This window comes from Lithobates pipiens, unplaced genomic scaffold (genome assembly GCF_037356315.1).
Source record: "Lithobates pipiens isolate NorthernLeopardFrog02 unplaced genomic scaffold, aLitPip1_a1.2 Scaffold_23, whole genome shotgun sequence".
NCBI lineage: Eukaryota > Metazoa > Chordata > Amphibia > Anura > Ranidae > Lithobates > Lithobates pipiens.
In genome coordinates this window covers 95,231,605-95,255,773 of record NW_027507785.1, presented here as the reverse complement: position 1 = coordinate 95,255,773, position 24,169 = coordinate 95,231,605, and the positions used below count along the sequence as shown (strand labels likewise).

The 24,169-nt window shown below is 39.9% G+C and overlaps 1 protein-coding gene across 15 annotated transcripts in view; it reads left to right on the top strand.

Moving 5' to 3' along the window:
• CACNA1D (calcium voltage-gated channel subunit alpha1 D) overlaps positions 1–24,169 on the top strand; it is a 540,723-nt gene that overhangs the window by 485,206 nt on the left and 31,348 nt on the right. For 12 of the 15 annotated variants that reach the window (XM_077452074.1, XM_077452065.1, XM_077452061.1 and 9 more), the window contains 3 exons: positions 12,563–12,682; positions 15,981–16,348; positions 17,708–17,734. In XM_077452074.1, coding sequence (XP_077308200.1) covers positions 12,563–12,682; positions 15,981–16,348; positions 17,708–17,734 — 515 coding nt within the window. The remainder of the gene's footprint in view (positions 1–12,562; positions 12,683–15,980; positions 16,349–17,707; positions 17,735–24,169) is intronic. The other 3 variants (XM_077452072.1, XM_077452066.1, XM_077452069.1) reach the window with 1 other exon arrangement.

Genomic DNA, 24,169 nt, shown 5'->3' with positions numbered 1-24,169 from the left:
CGCAATTGTCATTCAAAATGTGAGAGCACTGGAAATTGGCCTCAGCAGGAAGGGGGTATAATTGCTCAGTAAGCAAGTGGTTAAAAGTGCAGCAAAAGGGTTAACTGTTCCCATGCCCTTCTCTTTCTTGTACAGTGCCTTGCGAAAGTATTCGGCCCCCTTGAACTTTTCAACCTTTTTCCACATTTCAGGCTTCAAACATAAAGATATAACATTTTAATTTTTTGTGAAGAATCACCAACAAGTGGGACACAATTGTGAAGTGGAACAAAATCTATTGGATATTTTAAACTTTTTTAGGAAATAAAAAACTGAAAAGTGGTGCGTGCAAAATTGTTCGGCCCCTTTACTTTCAGTGCAGCAAACTCACTCCAGAAGTTCAGCGAGGATCTCTGAATGATCCAATGTTGTCCTAAATGACTGATGGTGATAAATAGAATCCACCTGTGTGTAATCAAGTCTCTGTATAAATGCACCTACTCTGTGATAGTCTCAGGGTTCTGTTGAAAGCGCAGAGAGCATCATGAAGACCAAAGAACACACCAGGCAGGGCCGTAATACTGTTGTGGAGAAGTTTAAAGCCGGATTTGGATACAAAAAGATTTCCCAAGCTTTAAACATCCCGAGGAGCACTGTGCAAGCGATCATTTTGAAATGGAAGGAGTATCAGACCACTGCAAATCTACCAAGACCTGGCCGTGCCTCTAAACTTTCAGCTTAGACAAGGAGAAGACTGATCAGAGATGCAGCCAAGAGGCCCATGATCACTCTGGATGAACTGCAGAGAACTACAGCTGAGGTGGGAGAGTCTGTCCATAGGACAACAATCAGTCGTACACTGCACAAATCTGGCCTTAATGGAAGAGTGGCAAGAAGAAAGCCATTTCTCAAAGATATCCATAAAAAGTCTTGTCTAAAGTTTGCCACAAGCCACCTGGGAGACACACCAAACATGTGGAAGAAGGTGCTGTGGTCAGATGAAACCAAAATCGAACTTTTTGCCCACAATAAAAAACGATATGTTTGGCGTAAAAGCAACACAGCTCATCACCCTCAACACACCATCCCCACTGTCAAACATGGTGGTGGCAGCATTATGGTTTGGGCCTGCTTTTCTTCAGCAGGGACAGGGAAGATGGTTAAAATTGAGGGGAAGATGGATGCAGCCAAATACAGGACCATTCTGGATGAAAACCTGTTGGAGTCTGCAAAAGACCTGAAATTGGGATGGAGATTTATCTTCCAACAAGACAATGATCCCAAACATACAGCAAAATCTACAAAGGAATGGTTCACAAATAAATGTATCCAGGTGTTAGAATGGCCAAGTCAAAGTCCAGACCTGAATCCAATCAAGAATCTGTGGAAAGAGCTGAAAACTGCTGTTCACAAACGCTCTCCATCCAACCTCACTGAGCTCGAGCTGTTTTGCAAGGAAGAATGGGCAAGAATTTCAGTCTCTCGATGTGCAAAACTGATAGAGACATACCCCAAGCGACTTGCAGCTGTAATCGCAGCAAAAGGTGGCTCTACAAAGTATTAACGCAAGGGGGCCGAATAATTTTGCACGCCCCACTTTTCATTTTTTTATTAGTTAAAAAAGTTTAAAAAATCCAATAGATTTCGTTCCACTTCACAATTGTGTCCCACTTGTTGGTGATTCTTCACAAAAAAATAAAAATTTTATATCTTTATGTTTGAAGCCTATATTGTGGCAAAAGGTTGAAAAGTTCAAGGGGGCCGAATACTTTCGCAAGGCACTGTATTCAGGGACTGCACCTGTACCATAGACTTCTGCCCCCCCCCATATTATGCCCTCCTGACCCCCCCAGTAATGTGCCTTGCTGCCCCCCTGTGCTGTGCCCTTCTGAACACCCAATACTGTGCCCTGCTGCCCCCTGTACTTTTCCCTCCTGGCCCCTAATACTGTGCCATACCCCCCTTGTACTTTTCCCTCCTGACCCCCCCCCCCCCCCCCAGTACCTTACCCCCTGTACTGCGCCCTAGAACCCTCCTGAACAAAACCTTCTTGCCTGTGTTTCTGTCTTTATTATGAGAAATCTTCCCATATATATACAGTATTTTAAAAATAAATTGTTACATAAGCTATATAATACACTGCAAAAAATGTCTTTACATATATCCTCTTTACACTGAAGATAGTTCTTAATAATATTAGCTGTATGTTTGGGGTCGTTGTCCTGCTGCAGAATAAAGTCCACATCCAATCACATGCCACTCTGATGGTATGGCATGATGAATACGTATCTGCCTGTATTTCTCAGCACTGAGGACACCACAGATCCTGACCAAATCTCCAACTCCATCTGCAGAAATGCAGCCCCAAACTTGCAAGGAACCTCCACCATGCTTCACTGATGTCTGCAGACATTCATTATTGTACCGCTCTCCAGCCTTTTGCAAACAAATTGCCTCCTGCTACAGCCAAATATTTCACATTTTGTTTTATCAGTCCAGAGCACCTGCTGCCATTTTTTTGCATCCTATGTTTTTGTGCATATTTGAATTGCTTATCCTTGTTTCCATGTCCTATGCACAAAAATATAGGAATTGGGGTGCAGAAAAATGGCCGCAAAGAGCTAGAGAACGGTACAATAATGAATGTCTGCAAGACACTGCAAAATGGAGTTGGAGATTTGGTCAGGATTTCTGGTTAGTTCTCCAAAATGTTTGGAACAACCTACCGGCTGAGTTCTTTAACCGCTTAAGGACCGCCTCCTGCACATATACGTCGGCAGAATGGCACAGCTGGGCACAATCACGTGCCTGTACGTGGCTCTTTAAGTGCCCAGCCATGGGTCGGGGGCTCGCCGGTGGCGGCGCGCTCCCGACTCGGTCCTGAGCTCCATGACCGTGGCCACAGGACCACCATTACTAGTAAAAAAAAAATATTAATAAAAATGCTATAAAACTATCCCCTATTTTGAAAACGCTATAACTTTTGCGCAAACCAATCAATAATCGCTAATTGCGATTTTTTTATTTACCAAAGATATGTAGAAGAATACGTATCGGCCTAAAATGAGGAAAAAAATGTTTTTTTATATATTTTTTGGGGATATTTATTATAGCAAAAAGTTAAAAATATTGCAATTTTTCAAAATTGTCACTCTATTTTTGTTTATAGCGCAAAAAATAAAAACCGCAGAGGTGATCAAATACCACCAAAAGAAAGCTCTATTTGTGGGAAAAAAAGGACGCCAATTTTGTTTGGGAGCCACGTCGCACAACCATGCAATTGTCAGTTAAAGCGACGCAGTGCCGAATCGCAAAAAGGGGCCTGGTCCTTTGGCTGCAAATTGGTCCGGGGCTTAAGTGGTTAAAATACTGTGTGTGTGTACCTAGAAGAATTGATGCTATTTTGAAGGCAAAGGGTGGTCACACCAAATATTGATTTGATGTGGATTTCTCTTCTGTTCCTTTACTTTTCATAACCTATTAACACTCTATTTCATAAAGCATTCTTAATGTACAGCATTTTTTCACAGCTGCCTAAAACGCTTGCATGGTACTGTACGTTTTAGTTTTTTTTAAAGTAACCTGTCCTGTGTCGTCAGCACCATGGACAGTACATAAGATACGGCTCCTGCTATTTAGTCCCTTTGCCTAATCAGGATTCTCTTAGAGTCGATGTAAACTTCCCTTATTTGCTCAATTTTGATCTGGTAAATATATCATTGTAAGTATTTTGTTATATCTCTTTTATAAGCACAAAAATTACCCATTGATCTTACAAGAAATCTTGTCAATGGATAACTTTCTGTGCTCTACACTTGTTTTACACTGTTGTCTATTATTTTGTTTGGAGAACCATAGGTCCCCCATGTTATAGACAAGAAGACAGGGAGAGTCAGGTGGGGGTGAGGTGTATAGTGGGGGGTGAAGTGTTCTATGGTGGGGGAGCAGGGTGAACAGTGAGGGTTGCAGTGTTCAATGAGGTGGGGATGGGATGTATAGTGAAGAGTGCAGTGTTCTTTGAGGTGGGGGCAGGGTGAACAGTGAGGGGTGCAGGTGGGGTTTATAGTAAGGGGTGCAGTGTTCTAGGGGGTGGCAGGGTGAACAGTGAGGGGTGCAGTGCCCTATGGGGGGGCAAGGTGTATAGTGAGGGGTGCAGTGTTCTATGAGGTGGGGCAGGGTGTATAGTGAGGGATCTAGGGTTCTATGGGGGGGCAGGGTGTATTGTGAGGGTGAAGTGTTATATGAGGTGGGGCAGGGTGTATAGTGAGGGGTGCAAGGTTTTATGAGGGGGGTGGGGTGTATAGTAAGGGGTGCAGTATCCTATAGGGGGGCAGGGTGAACAGGGAGGGGTGCAGTGTTCTGTAGAGTAGATCATTATGGGGTGAGGGGTGCAGGGCAGGTGGGAGGTTAAGGAAGAGGAGCAGGGGACAGTGTCAGAGGGGACCCCAGATAGCCTGGTATGCTCAGCGAGAAAGCGGATCAGAGCTCTCTGTACTAATCAGAGCCAGAAGGAACTGGGCAGAAAGGGGGTGGGGAGCTGGTACTCACAATTTGGGCGGCAGTGGAGCCCAGTAACTTCCTGTTGTACATCCGCTTGGCTAGGAGGGTGAGTCCACACCACGAGGGAAGGGCCCGGTATTCACAGTGCTTCACTTTTTCCACATTTTGTTATGTTGCAGCCTTATTCCAACATAGATTTAATTCATTTGTTTGCCTCAAATTTCTGCAAACAATACCCCATAATGGCAACGTGAAATACGTTTCTTTGAATTCTTTACAACTTAAAAAAAAAAAAACGAAAAAAAATCACATGTACATAAGTATTCACAGCCTTTGCCATGACCCTTAATACTGAGCTCAGGTGCATCCTGTTTCCACTGATCAAACCTTCAGATGTTTCTACAACTTGATTGGGGTCCACCTGTGGTAAATTCAGTTGACTGGACATGAGTTGGAAAGGCACACACCTGTCTATATAAGGTCCCACAGTTAACATTGCATTATGTCAGAACACAAAGCAAGCCATGTGAAGTCTAAGGAATTGTCTGTAGACCTACGAGACAGGATTGTATTGAGGCACAGATTTGGGGAAGGGTACAGACAAATTTCTGTCCCATTGAGCACAGTGGCCTCCAACATCCATAAATTGAAGAAGTTTGGAACCACCAAGACTCTTCCTAGAGCAGGACACCCAGCCAAACTTAACAATCGTGGGGTTGGGGCCTTAGTCAGGGAGTTGACCAAGAACCCGATAGTCACTCTGACAGAGCTCCAGCATTTCTCTGTGGAGAGAGGAGAACCTTCCAGAAGAACAAGCATCTCTGCAGCACTCCACCAATCAGGCCTCTATGGTAGAGTGACCAGATGGAAGCCACTCCTCAGTAAAAGGCATATGACAGCCTACCTGGACTTTGCCAAAAGGCACCAGGAGGACTCTCAGACCATTAAAAACAAAATTCTCTGGTCTGATGAAACAAAGATTGAACTCTTTGGCCTGAATGGCAAGCGTCATGTCTGGAGGGAACCAGGCACCGCTCATCACCTGGACAATACTATCCCTACAGTGAAGCACGGTGGTGGCAGCATCATGCTGTGGGGATGTTTTTCAGCGGTAGGAACCGGGAGACTAATCAGGATTGAGGGAAAGATGAATGCAGCAATGTACAGAGACATCCTTGATGAAAACCTGCTCTAGAGCGCGCTGGACCTCAGACTCGATTGAACGTTCAACTTCCAACAGGACAATGATCCTAAGCACACAGCCAAAATAACAAAGGAGTGGCTATGGGACAACTCTATTAATGTCCTTGCCTGGCCCTGCCAGAGCTCAGACTTGGATTGATTGAACATCTCTGGAGAGATCTGAAAATGGTTGTGCACCAATGCTCCCCATCCAACCTGAAGGAGCTTGAGAAGTCCTACAAAGAAGAATAGGAGAAACTGGCCAAGGAGTGCCAAGCTTGTAACATCATACTCAAAAACACTTGAGGCTGTAATTGGTGCCAAAGGTACTTCAACAAAGTATTTAGCAAAGGCTGTGAATACTTATGTACTTGGGATTTTTTACATTTTCTATTTTTAATAAATGTGAAAAGATTTCAAACACACTTCTTTCACTTTCTCATTATGGGGTATTGTTTGTAGAATTTTGAGGAAAATAATGAATTTAATCCATTTTAGAATGTGAAAAGGTGAAGCACTATGAATACTTCCCAGATGCACTGTAGAGCTTTGGAGAGAGATAAGTAAACACTACAGATATATGTGCCTGGTTCAAATTGAATGAGGTTTTCAACCACTTTAAATGCGGTGTGAATAGAAGGGGGAAATGGCAACTAACAAACCTGTTGTTTTGCTCTGAATGAGCGATCTATAAAATAAATCTTGCTGTGAATAACAAAAAAGCTGAAGGAGTAGAAGAGAAGTAATAATGGCAATGCTGGAGGCTGGCGATTTATTTTTGGGACACTGATCACTGTACTGAGAGATGTGAGAGGGGACGTGCCCATTATCATACTTGGAAATGGGAAGTCTTTTGAAGGTTCAGTTGACATACATGGGAGGTTGACTAATGGGACCTGCAACCCCCCAGCACCTATAGTTATTTTTCTTTTTATTATAGACATTCTTTAAGCCTGTTTTCCCTGACTTCATGTAGATCTGTGTGTCATATTTCTACTTTTCACATTCACTTGAAAAAAAAGACACTGGATGAATCATGAAACATTGAGAAGTGATCCCATGTGCCCAATTTATTGCCTGTTAGTAAGCCCACTTCTGTTTTGTCTTATGCTATATTCCCTTTAATGGTTTTCCCAGTTAGCACAAGGCGCTCTAATGTTCAGGAAATGTATGTCCTCTCTTGTGTTATAGATCACACAACTCATAAAGTACTTACACTTTAAAAAGCTACAAGGAACAGCTATACGGTTTTTGTAAGCTTATGTAGTCAGCTGGTGAAAGCTGCCTGAGGTTAATTTGTCACTCAGCTGCTGCATAATGAGCCTTTTATGTATACACGGCAAGCCTTAGAGGAGAGGTCTGCTTGTTGTAACATTGCAGGGCTGACATTTACCAGGAAGCAGAGAGTGAAGCTACATCGATGGATCAGAAGCATGGGGAGACGCCAGGGCTTGACTACTTTGTATCCTATGTCCACTGCTACAGTGTACGTCTCCTCTTCATGTTGTCTGTCTGTTGCTCTGTGCTCCTTGCCAGTTCAGTATTGCATTTTCAATCATTGGGTAGGCAGATAAATATTTTAGAAGAATGTTGACTTGAAGATGTTTTGTGTGTGCTATAGTGTAGCTTGTGTATTAGTGGATTATGTTTTGAGCATATCTAATACTGCTATCTTTATAGTGGATGATTATTGGTGTTAAAGGGCTAGTCCACCAAAATGTATATCTAGGTTTTGGAAGGATATTGACATCACACCTCGACCTCACTCATTAGCATTGTATTTCTCTCAGGGACTTCTCTCTTGTGAGTCTCACCCTACTTGTTGGATTTCTTTTTTTTATTTTATAAAATATAGTATTCCGCGTGCAAAGTAAGACCATGTGTTGGCTTTGACAGCACTATAGGAATCTAGGGGGTTGTGGAGTCTGCTAGCATCCACCTATTCTTGTAAAAAAACTTTAGATATAATCCCCTCTTCATCAATGTTCTTTTTTCTTCTTATGATCATGGAGTGCTAATGTCTTCATCTTTTCTTGCATTTTGTATATAAATAGTATTTTGTAGGTTTTTTATAGCCATGAGATATCTTGGTATTTCTTAACGTGTATTATTGCCCTTCGCAAAACCATATCATTTATAGTGCTTTCATCAACTTATCCTGTTAAGTCTGACTGTAAGACTACTATTTATGGGCATTAATCAAGCATATAAAGCCATGGTAGACCATGGTAGAACGTGTATTATTGCCCTTCGCAAAACCATATCATTTATAGTGCTTTCATCAACTTATCCTGTTAAGTCTGACTGTAAGACTACTATTTATGGGCATTAATCAAGCATATAAAGCCATGGTAGACCTGGAAACTCTTTGTAAGATGGGACTTTTGAGGCACAACATTTTACAATAATTACAAATTTTTATTACAATTCAAACATATACAACAATTCCACATTCTTACAACATTTCATAAAAACAATAAAACACATTATTCCAGTTTGGATTTAACATGGTAATGCATTCTTTTCAAAGCTACTGATTTTCTATGGCCCCATGCATTTCTTGGACATTGTCCACTTCTTCAGGAGCCATCAGTATCTTTATTCACAGAAAGGAATCAAAATAATCATAATTAATACACTTATTTATTGTTTGTATCATCCCTTTGTAAACCTTGAATTGGGCAACATTCCCAGATAAAGTGCTTTGGCCATGGAGAACCAGGGTCATGCCTAACGTAACCCAGACAAAGCTATTGGTGCCATACTCTAGGTGAAGGACAAGCTCTCTGCATTACCAGAACCTAGCCTGAATCTGTATTCATGGTTACATGCTGGAAAAATGATTTTTGGAATCATATTGGTTGCTATAAGCAAGATAATCTTGGTTTCCAAGCATTTTGCTAGGCTAGTGTTGACCACTTAGTCAGAGTCCTCTAAAAACCCACACATATCTTTTTTTTTCTTTTTTTAAGTTTTGGTTATAAACAATGTGAAAGCCTGTTACTTCTGATTTGTTAAAGTGGTTGTATACCCTTTTTTTATATTTTTATCTACAGATAAGCCTATAATGAGGCTTACCTGGAGGTAAAATGAATATCTCCTAAACTTGTACGGTTTAGGAGATATTCACTTTGCATGCAGCCGCTGATGTCAGCGGCGCATGCAATCTGAAGGTCCAGCAGACGGTGCCGGACCTTGCCAGAAAGGTGCCCCCTGCTCGCATGCGCAGGAGTGACTCCCAGCGCCGGAGCCGCAAACCCCGAGAACACGCCGAGGGTTAATGTCAGCTCTCTCGGCAGAGACGGGGATCAGCTGTCGATGCCTCATTCTAAGGTAAGTATTTCATAATGAGCTAGTATGCGGTGCATACTACCTCATTATGCCTTTTGCCTTACAGGTTTTTTTTTAAATATTGTGCGGTTATACAACTGCTTTTAGTGGTTTGCAGCCAAGGTGGAACCCTCTATGTTTGGTTTTAATTGATGGAAATCATACCTTTTAACTTTATAAGATGAGAAAGAGGAACACACCTTTTGCACAAACTCCTACAGTTACACAGAACATGAATTTGTATAAAAAAAATGATTTGTTAAACCGACTACTACTTTTACTTTGTACTAGCTTTTCAAAATAGAAAATATAATAATTTAGAGATTGATTGAAAGGTTTAGTGCCCTAAAACACATTCTCTTTCAGTTAATTAGTAAATTTATAGAAGTCCATTCAATTAAAAAGAGGTAAATCTGAGCATGGAATATGGACAGAGGAATTTGGTTCCCAAGGAGAGACAGTCCCTTCAAATGAGGATGCTTGGGACCTATGTAAAAAATTATCCCCCCAAACTAGTACCAACAGTAGTAAGAATGTCAGTAGATATACGGTATGCACTGTGCACCATTGATGCACTTTACTACCACATAATCTGCTTCTTCTTCTAAAATTTTAAGCATATTTTCTAAATATTTTCTCCAAGGTCCAAATTACTTCTATGGAAGTAGTTAAGGGCTGCATGTGGCCAAAAAAGCCAATTAGCATCATTGTTCTAGGGACTAAAATTTGCTGTTCTTCTACCTCTGTATTTTCACATAGCTTCTGAGGCTTCCCCTTTTTACTAAACTTACAATAACACCATGATGGATAGATTCTCTCAATTAGTTAGTCAGAACAACAATAATATTCAACAATTTACTAATGGAGCTTATGTTTATGCCCGCATATGGGCAAATAGTAGAGCAATTTGGACAGATCAGTGACATATCTGAAGTTTCTACTTGGTGGTTATGGTTTTGCTACAGAACCTTTCTGCCAGTTGGCAAAGTTATTGTGTGTGACATAACTGTGCAGGCTTGCACCCATACACGCATCAACCTTCTACAAGTACATTTTACATTGTCTTCTCTGGCCAGCAAGCTGCCTTAGCAAACCCATAGAACAAAACCCAAAATGGGAGCCAAGAAGGAGATAATAGGCATCATTTCAGACGCAATTCTGAAGCATGTTAATGTGTTTAAAATAAAGGTCTGGAAAGTGCTGAATTTTATAAAAATGTAACCCAATTTTAGCTACTGATGTTTTTCTTAGATTGGCAGCAACCAGCAAAGAATACAAAATGAAGCTAGTCTCTCCCCCTTTTATAATGTTCACTGGCTGTACAGTTTTAAAACTATCAACCACAGATTTCTGTATTTCGGTTTTCAATGCAATATAATCATTCAGTGGCCTTTCAGTATCTGGAAAGTGTAATTATAAAGGAAGCTGGGCACAGTATGTAGTATAGAGCATGCATAATTATATATTTCAATATTCCACCTCCGAGCAGGAACTTTATGCTGATCACTGGTATTTAGAGTTCTTTTTCCAGTTATAGGCTTGACAACTATACAGATTATAGGGAATAGGCAGCAAGTGTAGTTCTGAAAGCATTGTAACAAAATAAAGCTAATTGCTACTGAATGCACTACCATGTATAAAATATATATAATTTATATGGAAACGTATGTGAACTTTTTGAGTTAATAGCTGTTCGAAACTCATTTGGCAGCAATGACAAGCAAGCCCTTTCAGTAGCTCTGGATCAGACCTGCACAACATTCAGGAGGAATTAGTGACCATTCCCCTTTACAAAACTGCTTCAGCTCAGACATATTTTTAGTATGTCTGGCGTGAATGGCTTTCATGAGGTCATTACACAGCATCTCTATGGGGTTAAGGTCTATGCTCTGACTGGGCCACTCCTAAAGGCATATTTTCTTTTTCTGAAGCCAGTCCATGGTGGATTTACTTCAATGCTTAGGGTCATTGTCCTGCTGCATCATCCAACTTCTACTAAGCTTCAGCTGGTGGACAGCTACCCTGATGCTATCCTGTAGGATATTTTGGGAAACTTGGCAATTCATTTTCCCCTCGATGATGGCAAGTGGTTCAGGCCCCAAGGCAATGAACCCTTCATCCTTCCATACTTCACCATTGGGATGATGTTTTGATGTTGGTAAGCTGTGCCTTTTTGCGCCATACATAGTGCTGAGCATTTTTCCTGAACAGTTCAACTTTTGTTTCATCAGTCTACAAAACATTTTCCCAGTAGTAATCAGGTTTGCCAGGGTGCTCTCTAGATCATCAGTCTATGGCACTGCTGAGGTGTTATGGAAGCCCAGGTTGCTTTGATATCGGCTTTCAGCTCATAACACCTCACCAGTGCCACAGGCTGATCGCCTCCATGCCACGCCACACTGATACAATAATTCATGCAAAAGGAGCCCCAACCGATGCGTGCATACTATACTGTACATGGACATACTTTTCAGTAAGCCAACATTTCTGTGTTAAAAATCCTTTTCTTATTCTTGAAATATATCACTCCGTGAAACGCATCTATATAAAACGTATGAGTTTCACATTTTGTATTGAATTACTGAAATAAATAAACTTTTTTATGATATTCTAATTTTATGAGATGCACCTGTGTGTGTGTGTGTGTGTGTGTGTGTGTATATAATATATATATATATATATATATATATATATATATATATATATATATATATAATTTATATAATTGCGTGTTAAATGTATTCTAAACCTAAAAACATTTATTGGTATACACAATTTAAAATCTTTTTGGATATAGGATGGCTATTACAGCTTGAGTGATTCCACATTGTTTGAAGGAAGCTTGTTTCAGTAAAACTAATTACAAGATAAGCCACTTGCAGATATTATTGTTGTTAGTGCAAACCTCCTGACAAAGCTCAGCTAGCAGATTTTCACTAAATTAAGTGGACATATCTAATATATGGCATGACAAACAAGTATTTGTTAATAGTAAAAATTGTAATTGTAAAAATCGTATCCCCATGCCGTTTTTTTTCTCTTAAGTTTCTATTGCCGCCATATATATATATTTTTTTTACGTTCAGCTGTCAGTGGGGAACCCCGCTGGCAGCTGATGACTCATCGGCTGTTAAGGACATGGCAGCCACCCGCTCCTTAACAACCTTAACTTCCTTAAATATCATATGCCGGGATCACTGCTTATTTAACGCATGCATTTTATTTTTTTTCCAAATTCACATTCTCTCATTTTGTTTTGCTGTATTTACAGAGGGGTTTTGCTTTATGTGGTAAATACCGCATAAAGCAATAGTGAATTGACATGTTCAGGATTGCATGCAATACTTAGGAAAACACCCAAATCCTGCATGCAATCTGGTTCTGTGAATGGAGTCCAGTGTGTGATTCAATCACCAAAACAGCCTATTCCACAAATGCTAATGTTGCATTACCCTACTGTTAAAAATATCTATGTATTCATCCAACTGAGCAAATTTCCATTATCTTAAATACATTCACCTATAGTATTTCTCTGTGAAACATTCCTAATTCTATGATTTTCAATATCCAGGCGGGGCTGAGAACTCTTCATGACATTGGTCCTGAAATTCGACGAGCCATATCATGTGACCTACAGGATGATGAGCCAGAGCAAAATAACCATGAAGAGGAAGAAGATGATGTATACAGGGTAAACAACTCACAGTAGATTAAGAGTATTAGATGGATGCTTTATTGAATTTAGTACAGTAGATGGTTTTGTAATTTAGGAAATTTCAGTCAGCTTTTGCAGTAGCTGTCAGATTGTTGTTAAAAACAAAACTGTAGAAAAGATCTGGCTTTAGATCATGTGTGGATTGCATCTGTGCCCGCTTTATGGATATAAGTAAGGTGACCAGCTCTCTGTACAATCAGTATTGTATGCTGTATGAGAACTTTGGCCATGGAAACAGAAGTACACTACTGTAAAAACATTTATAAATATACCAAAATGGTGCAATATAATAGGTAGGTAACAATATCTAAAGATGGTTGACACAAACTTTCTACCAGTCCATTATGCCCGAAATGTTGGTAAGGGGCTGCTCCTCACTTAGTGAATAATTTAATAACCTAGTGAAAATTGTTCACACATGACTCAGAATGTGGCACCACATCCAAATGTAGATACAAAAAGAAAAAACAAAGATGAATATGGACTTTAAATTGGTAGCTACCAGAAGACCCAAATGGAAAATAGAGCATTCAGTTGAATAAAAATCCAAATTTACTATAACATCATATTAAAACCATTTTGTAAAATCAAAATAGAAAACAGGTATTTTCATATATATATATATATATATATATATATATATATATATATATATATATATATATATATATATATATATATATATATATATATATATATATACACATGATATTGTCCCAAATAGGTGTAACCTATGTGAACACAAGAGAACCTGTAGGTATGCCCATAGATATGGTGGCCTGTGTAGCTGATCTATAGAGAAGGTCTTGCATATCAGGGCACACGTTTCACTTTACAGCTTCCTCAGGAGATCCTATTGGTACCGAGAGATAGAATTTACAATAGACCTTCTCTATAGACCATCTACAGAGTCCATCATATCTATGGGCATGCCTACAGGTTCTCTTGTGTTCATATAGATTATATTGTCCCAAATAGGTGTAACCTATGTGAACACAAGAGAACATGTAGGTATGCCCATAGATATGGTGACCTCTGTAGCTGATCTATAGAGAAGGTCTTACATATCAGGGCCCCACAGGAAATCAGGGTACCGAGGGATTGATACGCGTTTCACTTTACAGATTCTTCAGGAGATCATATTGGTACTGAGAGATAGAATTTACAATAGCCCTTCTCTATAGACCAACTACAGAGTCCACCATATCTATGGCAATACCTACAGGTTCTCTTTTTTTTTCACATAGGTTACACCTATTTGGGACAATATAATCTATCTATATGGAAATATCTGATTTCTATTTTGATTTTACAAAATAGTTTTATTATGATGTTATAATAAATTTGGATTTTTATTCAACTGAGTGTTCTCTTTTCTATGCTGGGTCTACTGGTGGCTACCAATTTAAAGTCCATATTAGATAAACAAGAAAACCCGCTCTAGGTGTCCAAAGTATCACCTCCCCCGCCAAATTAGGGTGCTGCGAGATTAAGCACCAGTGAGAATGGTGTAAAACGTGTCAGGTGTTTGCTTTTTATCCTGAATTTGTATGGACTAGGTTTTCAATAAAGGAATTTCTTTGGAGTGCGCCCATCTGGATCCTTTCTACCTACAGTAAAGTCCATATTCATCTTTGGTTTTTTCTTTTTGTACAATTTCATGACCTAGTCATAGGAATGGTACGCGGTCATTAGGTAAGGAGTGTCTATAATATTTTGCATATTAATGGCGAAGTGCTGCTTCACAGGGGCCTAAAAGGCACCGTGAGAGGGTGCAGGGTAAACCACAGAAGTGAACGTGTTCAGACCAACCCCCAATTGATTCACTGAGAATACTTAGCTAAATACTTTAAAATTTGGAGTTAAACAGATTTGAATATATTATACTGCCTCTTAAAAGAAGCAGGAGGCACTTTTGTTTTTACAGTTTAAAATGGCTGACAGTTATTGCTTTGTCATGGAATTAGTTTCACTGTGCTTCACAGAATATCAGTGGTGTTGGGTTAGTGACCACACAAACTAGTAAGTGGTCAGATACAGCAAACAGAGGCTACTGATCAGCTGTTTAAAGGCATAACATGCTGAAGGCAGACTGTGTATTCCTAATGGATACTGGCCATGTGGCCATGACAATCATAAAAGGGAGCTGTGTCTTGCCTTCTATAATGCAGCCAGTGTATTGTGCATGCACATCGTTGTCCTTATAACCAGCACCAGTGAGAAACCAGGATGAGGAGTTGTGAGGGTGTCAAAATTGAGGTGGTCACTCTGTTGGCATCAGAAGAACTTGATATGATAGCTGTGCTTCTGGCACTTTTTTTTTTACTTGCACAATGAACACGCACGATAACTTGTTGGTGGTAGGGGCTTTGGACTCGAAAAGTGAATGGCATTATATGATGATGCAGTATGTGAGCCAGCTGGAAAGGACTGAGGAAATTGTAAAAGCTTGTATTTGGTGTGTCTTTTCACTTTTAATAAGTTAGGTGTAATTTGGGAGAATTGATGCACATACTAGGCCAGTCATGGCGAACCTTGGCACCCCAGATGTTTTGGAACTACATTTCCCATGATGCTCAACCACACTGCAGAGTGCATGAGCATCATGGGAAATGTAGTTCCAAAACATCTGGGGTGCCAAGGTTCACCATCACTGTACTAGGCACTTAGATTCTGTCACTTTTATAAATATGTTCGAAAATAAGAATACGATTGAAATGGAAAGAAAGCATTTGGTAAAACGTTTAAAAGACTGTTTGTACTAAGAAATTTTCATATACATCATATATTTGGATAACATTGGTTGCACTGCAAAAATCAAAGAATAATGCCCTGTACACGCAGTAGGACATTCCGACGACAACATTTTTCCGACAGATTTTGACCCAAACTTGTCTTGCATACACATGATCGCACAAAGTTGTCGGAAAATCTGATCGTTCAGAATAAGGTGTCGTACAACACATATGACGGGACAATAAACAGGCCAGTAGCCAACAGCTTTTGTCTCGTAATTTATTCTGAGCATGTGTGGCACTTTGTCCTTCGGAATTGTCGACACACGATCGGAATTTAAACTATCAGATTTTGTTAGAAAATTTTAGATCCAGCTCTCAAACTTTGTGTGTTGGAAATTCAGACGGAAAAAGTCTGATGCAGCCCACAACACGATCCGATTGCACGTTTTCCATCAGAAAGTCCGATCATGTGTACAGGGCATAACACTCAAAATAACTAGTTACAGAACTATTAATGAATATCACTTCCCTTGCAGAGGAATGGTAATCTATTTGGAAACCATGTCAACCATGTGGGGAACGACAGGCATAATTCCTATCAGCAGACGAACACCACACGGCGCCCTCTGCATGTGCAACGTCCATCAATCCGCTCTGCGAGCGACACTGACAAATCTGTGTATTCCCACTCGGGCAACTCTGTGCATCACAACCATCATAACCATGAATACTCTGGGAAACATGTACCAAACTCCACCAATGCCAACCTAAACAACGCCAACGTGTTCAAACCTGCTAATGGGAAACATTCTACCCTCACCGCTCATAATCACATGTCTGAGAACGGCTACTATACGTACTCAAGGAATGACTACGAGAAACCAAGAAAATCCAGTATTAAAAGGTAAATCTGTCAGCAAAATGTTTTATAAAATGAATCCAATTTGGCCATAGTGGCTTTCTATTAGAGAACAAAAAAAATAAAAACATGTCCTGGTGTGCACAAAAAAGCTTTTCTGTTCTGAGTAAAGCTGGATACACACTATACAATTTTCTGTAGATTTTTTTTTTCTTCAGATTAACCAAAACCATATAATACCCTGTTTCCCCTAAAATACAGGGTATGAGGTCAAACCTTAAAAGTTTTTGTATGCAATCAGGTAGGCCCTTGAACTACATGGTTTTGGTAAATCCAAAGGAAACCAGACAACAAAAGTTGTATAGTGTGTATGGGGTCTAACAAAGCATTCCTGCATACACCCTCTCAGATGTTTGGGATACAGATACATTTAATATGGGCAGATAGTTTGGCTAATGATAGGAACTATCGGAGCTTCAAATTTGGATAGTATTCCTCCCATCAGCAAGGCCAGGACAAATACGTAAATTCTAACTGCTTTTTGGTAAGTCGCCTTGTTTTATATTTTCTGATTTAGCTTGGGGCTCCTTAAAATGTTGCACAAATTCTGTCTGTTTCCGATTACCTGCTTGTATTACATATTGATTTTTTTGACTGGTTAGATATAAGAGTTAACCATTTATATCTAAGCTGCCTTACCCAGCTGTTTTAAAAAATATATATTATTGCAATTATTTTTATTTTTGAATCTAGCAGTGAAGCCCCAGCTAGTGGCTTGGAAGCCACCTGTCTCTAACACAGTTTGATGTTCTTCTCAACTGTTAGCTGCTCACACTGCTCTGTCTGAACACTTATTGCTATATATCCTTTCTAAAAGCATAAATCCAAACAGAAATTGCCTTATTAATGTATTTACTATTACACCTCCAGGAAAGGGGGCTATAGTCCAGTTATCATTTATTATGATGGGAGAGCAGGGGCAAAAATCCTCTTTAAAGCCTTTGCATTGAGACAACAAAGGCCACATATTGGACAAATTTCTTTGCAGCAATTCAGTCACAAGTACATTTACCAAAATTCCGTTATCCATAAACACTGTAAAATATACCCAATTTTTTAAAAAAAACTGTACAAGTTTTGTAGCTGAGAAGTAAAATGTCTCAGTGGCACAATAAATATGATTCAGCTGACACATAAATCCATATATCTTAATCTTTTAACCCAGCGTGCTGTACTTTTTGCATGAAACATTAATCTTTTTCTTCTTCTTAGACCCTCTGCAGGTTGGTGGCAATAATGTTTCACTCTGTCTGCCTTTCATTGTGCTGTCTACATATGTAATAACTGATATTTATTTTATGTCTAATAAATATCTTCCCATATTTGTATGGCTTTTCCGGATAGGACCCGCTATTATGAGACTTATATTAGGTATGTTCCTCTGTGTCTGTCGATAACTGCCTGCGCCATACAATATATGCGAAGCCCATGGTTATTACATGCTCTGCTTCAGTGTCCATGTCTCTGCATGATCTATGTATTTGTAGTGTCTGATGTTTACTATGTCAGAGATGGTCTACAATGCTATATTTTGGCTGACAACTAACACGGTTCATCCAAGTATCAGTATGGCAGTCAGGTGTGTAATGAACTAATGAATATAAACTGTGGATTTGTGACTTCAACCTTAGTGAGAAGGTGGTCAAAATGCAAAATTCTCTGTCTAAGGAAATGGTGATGGCCAACAGCTTGTATGAAATCGCAACTTTTGCCATCACTAGAACTTGCAGTACCAATAACTGTGCTGGAAAGTGTATGTATACCTAAAACATTTTCTTTTTAGTTTCGAATAGAGTAGGGGAGAGTTTCGCAGTGAATATTTTTCTGTCTGTGTCCTGTTTGGAAGATTTCCCTTCGCTTCCCATCCTGAAAACACAACAGGAAGTCAGAGGAAATCTGTAAAAAGCAATGGGAATACAACTCTTAGCACTTGGACATTCCGACAACAAAATCCGTCCGAAACTTGTGTTGCATACACACGGTCGGACAAAATTGTCGGAAAATCCGATCGTACGTAACGTGACAACGTTATTTCGTTACGACGGGACTACGTTCAGCCTAGTAGCCAATAGCTTTGGTCTAGGAATTTGATCTGAGCATGCGTGGCACTTTGTCCAATCGGAATTCTCTACACACAATCGGACAAAGTCCGATCGGATCATGTTGTCGGAAAGTTTTATAGCCCAGCTCTAAAACTTTGTCCGTCGGATATTCCGACGGAAACAGTCCGATGGAGCCCACACACAGTCGGATTATCCGACAACACGGTCCGATTGGGCATTTTCCATCGGAATATCCGACCGTGTGTACAAGGGCTTAGACAGCTATCCCATTGTAAGTTTTCCCTTTACCTCTTGTACTGGTGACAAGCATAACATTTTGGGTTCCCCCTCATATTCTCTTATGGTATCCATGGCTTCCAAAGGGAGTTAATCTGCTTAGCAGGGGCACAAACAGTAACAAAACTTGACATATAGTCTAACCCCTTAACTACTCTAACCTAAATATAAAAATGTACATACATTTGAACATAGCTCTATATATACATCTATGGTTGCAAAAAATTTTCATAGAAGACTTGTACAACTGCGTTGGAAATGTTGGCTGGCCCAGGTAATATTTCATAGAAATTGAGTGGTTACATAGACCCACTCCCTCTTTGCTGAGCCACATCTCTTTTGCATGAGAGTTGCAGTGGGGTAAGGTTAGAACTTGTATTTCCTTTAATAAAATTCCTCCCCCATGTTATTGAAGCGGAGTTCCACCCTAAAAAAAATGTTTCCATGAAAAGACTCCTTTTAACCTATAAACAAACATTTGGAGGAAACGTATATATATATATATATATATATATAAATTCTTACTAGAAAGGCCCTGTTGCCATGTAGTCCTCGTAATCTGCCACTTCTTGGTCTGCGGAGCTCCTTGTGACTTCCTCCCTCGCCTGTGCTGCTGGGAAATGATGTGTCCTCATTTCCCAGGAGTCTGTGGCCAGTACTGTGATGTTGCCATAACAGGGCGGGACTTTCCTCCGTCGCCGCCCGTTGTTATGGCAACTTTAGAAACAATCGGCGCTACAGCCGGTGAATCACGCATAAGCAAGATCGAGAGGTGTGTGCTGGTTACCCAGCATGCACCTCTCCAAAGCTAATCCAGGAAGCTGGATTGGGCTTCACATGCCCACAATCATGATGGCAACGGCCACAAACGGAGGCAGAGAATATACCAGTAAGAAATTTATATTTTACCTAAATCGATCATGATCATTGTATACTTTTTTTTTATTTCATTAGTAATAATGCTAGGATCAATAAGAAAAAGAAATCTGCTTTAAAGTGAAATTCTAGCCAAAATTCTTTGTTACTGTCGGAAAGCGTTAGCACCTCTATGCATTTTTTCTTTTTTGTGGTCTTTCGCCATGTAAGGAGATTTCCCTTTTCTTCCTATATCACTGACAATATTGTAACCAGTCAGGAAAAGAAGGGAAACCTTCAACTAGCATATAGACTGGAATAAACAGCTAAGGCTAGTTACTTAGTTTGTCCCTACTTTTATAGACTACCCCTCCCCCCTAGGACTCAGATATCATTCATCAATATTAATTCTTTAAATAAAAGTGAAAAATATATAGTGAGCACTCTAAATACGTGAAAAGCTGCTGGCACAAAAGGTGATCATACAACCCTTATATATAAAGCATAACTGAAAATTAGAAAACAACATGAATATAAATATTAAAAATTCCAAAATATGTACAGTGGATATAAAAAGTCTACACACTCCTGTTAAAATTTCAGGTTTCTGTGAGGCAAAGATAAATCATTTCAGAACCTTTTCCATTAATGTGACCTATACAGTGAGGGAAAAGTATTTGATACCCTGCTGATTTTGTACGTTTGGACGCTGACAAAGAAATGATCAGTCTATAATTTTAATGGTAGGTTTATTTTAACAGTGAGAGACAGAATAAGTTATAAATTTATTTGCATTTTAACCGCTTAAGGACTGCCTCATGCTGATGTACGTCGGCAGAATGGCACGGCTGGGGCACTCCGTGGCTGTGGGACCTGCGGACAAGATCGCCGCAGGTGTCCCGCGATCGTCTCACAGAGCTGAAGGACGAGGAGAAGTAAGTGTAAACAAACCTCTCCTCGTACTTCCTACTGAGGCTGTCACTGATCGTCTGTTCCCTGTTATAGGGAAATAGGATCAGTGGTCAGACGCCAAGCCACGCCCCCCTACAGTTAAAAAAACACACACTTAACCCCTACACTGCCCCCTAGTGTTTAACGCCTTCACTGCCAGTGACATTTTTACAGTAATCAACGCATTTTTAATTGCACTGATTGCTGTATTAATGCCAATGGTCCCAAAAATGTGTCAAAATTGTCTGATGTGTCCGCCATAATGTTGCAGTCACAATAAAAATCGCTGATTGCCGCCATTACTAGTAAAAAAAAAATGATTAATAAAAATGCCATAAAACTATCCTCTATTTTGTAGACGCTATAACTTTTGCGCAAACCAATCAAACGCTTATTGCGATTTTTTTTTTTTTTTTTTTTTTAAAGAATACGTATCGGCCTAAATTGAGGGAAAATTTTTTTTTTATATATTTTTGGGAGATATTTATTATAGCAAAATGTAAAAAATGATATTTTTTTTCAAAATTGTCGCTCTTTTTTTGTTTATAGCAGAAAAAATGAAAACTGCAGAGGTGATCAAATACCACCAAAAGAAAGCTCTATTTGTGGGAAAAAAATGACATCAATTTTGTTTGGGAGCCACATCGCACGACCGCTGAATTGTCAGTTAAAGCGACGCAGTGACGAATTGCAAAAAGGGGCTTAGTCCTTTAGCTGGAAAATGGTTCAGGGCTTAAGTGGTTAATGAGTGAAATAAGTATTTGATCCCCTATCAGCAAGATTTCTGGCTTCCAAGTGTCTTCTATACAGGTAACAAGCTGAGTGTAGGAGCATTCTCTTATGCTGGCTATACACTATATGAAAATTTGTTCAAACCCGTTTTCGAAAAATGAACATTCGGCCGTGAGAGCCATAGATAGTGCCATCATGTAATGATAAATCGTTCAATGGACATAAATTTATCAATTTTTTTGTTCATTTTTTCACATATACCTAGTGCAAACAGTTTGGACAGGAAACACATTAACCTTTCAATTTATCGTTCGTTCAGCAGAAAATTTCCAAATTTGTCCTTCGATTTTTTTGGCTCAAAAACATCCCAACCATTTACCGATTTGTGCCCATTAACTGGCCTAAAAACTGTCTAAATGACCGCATTTCAGCCGATTTTTTACATAGTGTATGACCAGCATTAGGGCCAGTTCACACCATAGAAACTCAGATGCTTTCCAGAAGCTTTTCTGCATGAGCGTTTTTGGTGCGTTCCAGTGCGTTTTTTATGTGTTCCGGTGCGTTTTTGATGCAGTCCAGTGCATTTTTTCCCCCCTGTTTCTTAACCTTAAAAATGGGCGTGTGTTCCAGTGCGTTCTGGTGCATTTTTTATGTATTTTACATCATTCCAGTACAGTCCAGTGCAGGAAAAATGCAGCATGTCTTACTTTTTTTTACTGGAGGCACTGGAACGGCAATCACTGGTGTGAACTATGCCATTTAAACCCATATAACCTACTTTCTATGCATTTTTGTTGCAGAAAAAAAAACGCATTGGACTGCATGTGTTAGGAACTGGCCCTGAAAGGGAGTGCTCCTAATCTCAGCTTGTTACCTGTATAAAAGACACCTGTCCACAGAAGCAATCAATCAGATTCCAATCTTTCCACCTTGGCCAAGACCAAAGAGCTGTCCAAGGATGTCAGGAACAGGATTGTAAACCTACACAAGGCTGGAATGGGCAACAAGACCATTGCCAAGCAGCTTGGTGAGAGGGTGTCAACAGTTGGTGCGATTATTTGCAAATGGAAGAAACAAAAAATAACTGTCAATCTCCCTCCGTCTGGGGCTCCATGCAAGATCTCACCTTGTGGAGTTTCTATGATCATGAGAACAGTGAGGAATTGGCCCAGAACTACACGGGAGAATCTTGTCAATGATCTCAAGACAGCTGGGACCAGTGTCACCAAGAAAACAATTGGTAACATGCTACACCGTGAAGGATTGAAGTCCTGCAGCGCCCGCAAGGTCCCCCTGCTCAAGAAAGCACATGTGCAGGCCCATCTGAAGTTTGCTAATGAACATCTGAATGATTCAGAGGAGCACTGGGTGAAAGCATTGTGGTCAGGTGTCAAAATCAAGCTCTTTGGCATCAACTAAACTAATTGTGTTTGAAAGAGGAGGAGGAATGCTGCCTATGACCCCAAGAACACCACCACCACCATCAAACATGGAGGTGGAAACATTATCCTTTGGGGATGTGTTTTTGCTAAGCTCCTTCCCTCAACCAGGGCATTGAAAATGGGTCGTGGGTAGTTATTCCAGCAAAACAATGACCCAAAACACACAGCCAAGGCAACAAAAGGAGTGGCTCAAGAAGAAGCACATTGAGGTTCTGGAGTGGCCTAGCCAGTCTCCAGACCCTAATCCCATAGAAAATATGTCGAGGGAGCTGAAGGTTCGAGTTACCAAACATCAGCCTCAAAACCTTAATGACTTGGAAAGGATCTGCAAATGGAGTGGGACAGAATCCCTCCTGAGATGTGTGCAAACCTGGTGGCCAACTACAAGAAATGTCTGACCTCTGTGATTGCTAACAAGGTTTTCTCCACCAAGTACCAAGTCATGTTTTGCAAAGGGGTCAAATAATTATTTCACTCATTGAAATGCAAATCAATTTTTAACTAATGCTTTTTTCTGAATATTTTTGTTTTTCTGTCTCTCACCGTTACAATAAACCTACTATTAAAGTTATAGACAGATCATTTCTTTTTCAGTGGGCAAATGTACAAAATCAGCAGGGGATCAAATATTTTTCCCTCGCTGTAAACTGTACAACTCAGTTTTCCTATATGTGCCAATAGATATTTCTTACAGATTGGAGTTGCTGGCTATTTTTCCATTTTATCAGTTGAACAACAAACTAAAATCTTTTAGGTGGAGGGAAGTAAAAAAAAAAATAATATGGTTGCATAAGTGTGCACACCCTTTGGATGTACAGGTCCTTCTCAAAAAATTAGCATATTGTGATAAAGTTCATTATTTTCTGTAATGTACTGATAAACATTAGACTTTCATATATTTTAGATTCATTACACACAACTGAAGTAGTTCAAGCCTTTTCTTGTTTTAATATTGATGATTTTGGCATACAGCTCCTGAAAACCCAAAAATCCTATCTCAAAAAATTAGCATATTTCATCCGACCAATAAAAGAAAAGTGTTTTTAATACAAAAAAAGTCAACCTTCAAATAATTATGTTCAGTTATGCACTCAATACTTGGTCGGGAATCCTTTTGCAGAAATGACTGCTTCAATGCGGCGTGGCATGGAGGCAACCAGCCTGTGGCACTGCTGAGGTGTTATGGAGGCCCAGGATGCTTCGATAGCGGCCTTAAGCTCATCCAGAGTGTTGGGTCTTGCGTCTCTCAACTTTCTCTTCCCAATATCCCACAGATTCTCTATGGGGTTCAGGTCAGGAGAGTTGGCAGGCCAATTGAGCACAGTAATACCATGGTCAGTAAACCATTTACCAGTGGTTTTGGCACTGTGAGCAGGTGCCAGGTCGTGCTGAAAAATGAAATCTTCATCTCCATAAAGCTTTTCAGCAGATGGAAGCATGAAGTGCTCCAAAATCTCCTGATAGCTAGCTGCATTGACACTGCCCTT